Here is a 4,116-nt window from a genome sequence, read left to right as displayed (position 1 = left end):
GATACGAAAAGAAGATGTGTTTGACACGTGTAAAAGCGAAACATACACGCGATGGCCCACTTCTATTTACAGCTCAAGTCGGCTAGTTGCAGTAGGGACTACTGGCTAGTCTAGTTTACTACTTGGAGAAGATACTTCATTTCGAAGCAACGCCTACTCTCATTTACTCCCCCTATCCTTCAGTCCTAAGAAAAATCATATTTACATTAGACTTTTTTACAGATATTGATAAACTGCATTTAATTGGTATGGTATCATTTGTTTTGTCAATGTTAGCTCACGAGACCATTTACGGGGTGGATGACGATAAACTTTGTTTTTAAAAATATTTTTGTTTTAAAAATATATTAAATTAATTTTTTATTTTTAATATTAACATATTAAAATAATTTGAAAAATTAAAAAAAATACTTTAAACCTTGATTTATCTTTTTTATAATTTACAACTTAAAAAAATTAATTAGACAAAATTCTGTTTGTTTTCATGGTCGAAACTGCATTTTATTTTAAATAAAAAAATATTAAAATTATATTTTTTATTTTTATAATCTTGATATCCTAGTATTAAACATAATAATTTTTTAATATATTAATATCAAAAATAATTTTTTCCCATGTTTTTATGATTCACAAACACGCTCTAAAAGATTTTAAGGTTAATTGCGAACACGACCGGACCTAGGAGAAAGCAAGAACCTTTTAAGAAGATTGGAAACTGGAAGTACAGCTGTGATTAGTTTCCTCATTAAAGCATGTTCGGCGCCGTATGGGCAGCCATTCCTCCGGAAAAACAGAAGGCATTCAAAAGTAAATAATAAACGAATACTGCTCTAATTACTATTATATTCGAAAACAAAAACAGCTGACACAGGCGCACACAATTAAAAACTTCATCACCAACAACAAGGCAATTGCTATCTGGAAGAAGAAGCAAGCCACAGAGAGAGAGAGAGAGAGAGAGAGAGAGAGAGACTTGAGAAAAAATATATTCTTTTATCACTTCATCAATGGCTTTGGAGTGGGTGGACAGGACAGGCTGAAATGAACTTTTACAGAGAAGGACTAACAAACATTTGTTGATATACCATGTTCATCGAAAGAGAAGATGGTAGTGTTTTCCGCTGCAGAACATGGTTCCGCCCATCCCCCCCAAAAAAAAACAACAAAATATAGCATCCCCAGTCCACTTTCTCGTCCCTTGAGCCATACAACACGAACAAAAAGCTGCTGCTGACTTCCTGAAAATAGAAAATTAAATTATTTCTCCTAGTTCTACCCCAAAAAACATGTCTTCACATCTTTCTTTCATCAACCATAACATCGAATCAATTTCTTTTCTTTTTTTCCTTCTCCTTTCACTATCTTTCCTAGAGTGACCTTCTAACATCATCATCCAAATTTCATTCTTTTTTCTTCTAACCTTCCAAGTTTCATTTAGGCTTCCTAACTAAAAACAAAAACCAACACTAGTTGTGAAACACCCAGAAGAAATGGTGGGTCAATAAGTCCATTCCGAGGGTAAGCTGACTTCGTTGCTCATTACTGGTTGTGGCCTGCCATTGCGATGTTTCTGATGAGAGAGAATGTTATTGCTGCGAGGCCTTGCAGCAGCGGTATCTTCACACGCCATATAAAAACAAACAAAACAAAAAATTAGTCTGGTTAATCCTGTAATAAGAAAGAAATACTTAATAATTACATCAAAATGTGGAGGCAGACAATATTTACCACTGTCAGTTGTGAAACTTCCATTAAAACGAGGCTGGAACTGGGCCTGAGCACCCATTCCTTCCAAATTCAAGTTGAGAGCCAGCACCACTTTCGCTGGAAGCAAAACAGTGGGACACCCTGTCATAATATCAGTCACAAGAACCAAAATTAGTATTAACCTAAACATATTCCAGAATAAATAGGGTTAAAAGAAAATATGAATAAATGGCACCAGGGTCCAAAGTTTTTAATCAGAGTTAAATGAAACAGAAGGCAAAGGAGAGGGAGAGCAGACCTTGCTTCTTGCGAGATTCAGTTCGGGTACCGATTTGACGAGGTAAGAAAACCCCAGTACCAGCACATTCTTTTTTCCCTCCAGGATTACCAAGGAAAACAGCCCGCATGCCCGAACCACCATGATTGTTGTTCTGCTGTTGGAGATGTTGCTGTTGCTGTGTTATGTTTTGTAGAGGCGGCCAAGCAGATGCAGACAAACCCAATGGTCCTCTACCAACACTAGTAATATTCCTCCCTCTGTTTTGGACCACTGGCTGGGTCTGATGCGGCTTTTGAGGAAACAATACTCCAGTCCCTAAAATGTTGTTTTGCCCTCCCCAAACACCCTGCTGCTGCTGCTGCATCATCACTTGTCGTCTCAGTTGCTAAAATTTGAATAAGAACAAACAGAGCACAGGCCTCAATTAGTAATCAGCAAAAGTAGGAGCCTCTCTTCTATCTTTAAAAAGAAATAAGTGAAAGTACAATAAGGCACTGTTTGGCATATTACTTGAGATGCCTGCAACTTCTGGTAAGCAAGGGACTGCTGCTGTTGGTAGAGACTAACGTCTGAGATGGGATTTTTCGATGGAATAGAGATTGGAGGGGGTTTTCTTGGTGGACCTGATAGTCCTCTACTTTGACTGTTAAAGCAACATCCTTCTTCGTTGTTCATTTTCATCCTCTCTACTTCTCCTGCAGCCTCGTACAGCAGATCCCAAGTTGCTGGAGGTGAAGACCCATTCGAGCTTCCACGGCTAGACCCTTGTCTACAACCGCACCTGCTTCCAACTGCACATAGCGTTGATTGAGGCGATCCAGACAAAACCCAACCCTGCAAATCAGGCAAAAAATCCAAGACCCGAACATTAGCCCCAAAAAAACATAATCACAAAAACCAGAGTAGGTTGTCCTACTTTAAAAAGAAACATAAAGGAAGCAATACCTTAGTCTTTTCGGTGCCGCAAGGGAGGTCGTTTCTCTTGAAATCATCTTCAAGGGTGGAGTGAGCCATTTGGCGAGTTAACCCAGCCAGGTAATCTTCTTCGTCACTCTCTGTCTCAGTAGAGCCAACCACAGACTCAACAGGAGAACTGAGATCCGAAGAAAATCCAAAGGAACCAAATCCATAAGGAAACTCGTATGGGACCGAAGATTTGCCATACTCAGTTTCAGAGTAGCCAAAGACGTCCTTGGTACTCCAGTTCTTCAAGTTATTAGCAGTATTCTTTTCCATAAGTACAGTATCGTCGTCTAAGAGAAACTGAGGAGGCAGCCAAAACTCACCGTTATCCAAACTCTCTGCCATGTTTAAAATATAGATAAAGTAGCACCTCGTTAACAAAACAAAAATATCAGTGGAAGTGGGAATTGGTGAGTGCTGGTGCTTTTGAAGTATCGGGTGTTTTTATTTGCTGCTTTCTCAAGCTTTAATGATAACAAGCCCAGTTGGAGTTCGCTGGATTTGCAAGGTTAGGGAAGAGAACAGAAGGGGCTTTAAGAGGAGAGGAGAGGAGAGGAGAGACCTGTGCTTGTGCTTAATCAAATGCAAGCCTCTCTGGGCCCTTCTTGTAACACAAAAATCTCGTATCTTTCAACTTCACTTGGGAGAATTAAAGGAGATAGCGAAAGAGGAGAAGAGCGGTCGCAGCAATCTGTATTTGTAGAAGCCCGAAAGCAGTAAAGAGAAGAGAAGGGTAAAGAGATGTTGTGAGAGAACAAATGATTAAATCCATATCGCAAAGTAGTAAAGCGGGGACCACGCGCGGGCTCTACACTTCTCCAGTACTCCTACTACCAGGGTCAAAGAGGTGGGGCCCGTACAGAGTTGCAGCCAGGTAAGGTATTAGAGGGCAGAGGTAGTGAGTGGGGTCCATGTAAGAGTCGAGAGGCATTTGGCATGCATGTGACAGGCCAGGGTTTTTCTTTAGAAATTCTTCTAGCAAACTTCATTCTTGTCCTTACAGGCCCATAGACGTTCACTTCCAGTCCCTTAAAACCAGTTTGTTTGTTTGTTTTTCATTTTAAAAATATTTTTTTAAAAAATTGAATTTATTTTTTTGTTTTAAGTTAATATTTTTTAATATTTTCATATTATTTTGATGTACTGGTGTTAAAAATAATTTTTAA

General features: G+C 39.0%; 1 protein-coding gene across 1 annotated transcript; it reads right to left on the bottom strand.

The window, feature by feature from the left end:
• Nucleotides 1-973: 973 nt before the first annotated feature.
• On the bottom strand, nt 974-3,690 carry LOC7468840 (uncharacterized). Its single transcript, XM_002322897.4, has 5 exons — nt 2,933-3,690; nt 2,498-2,821; nt 2,006-2,372; nt 1,729-1,848; nt 974-1,617 (listed from the first exon to the last, which is right to left on the bottom strand). The coding sequence occupies exons 1-5, from the start codon at nt 3,293-3,295 to the stop codon at nt 1,499-1,501; spliced, it is 1,293 nt and encodes a 430-aa protein (XP_002322933.3). The 5' UTR covers nt 3,296-3,690; the 3' UTR covers nt 974-1,498.
• Between the last annotated feature and the right edge of the window lie 426 nt (nt 3,691-4,116).

Source organism: Populus trichocarpa, chromosome 16, assembly GCF_000002775.5.
Source record: "Populus trichocarpa isolate Nisqually-1 chromosome 16, P.trichocarpa_v4.1, whole genome shotgun sequence".
NCBI classification, from domain to species: domain Eukaryota; kingdom Viridiplantae; phylum Streptophyta; class Magnoliopsida; order Malpighiales; family Salicaceae; genus Populus; species Populus trichocarpa.
This window is presented reverse-complemented; position numbering and strand designations above follow the sequence as displayed.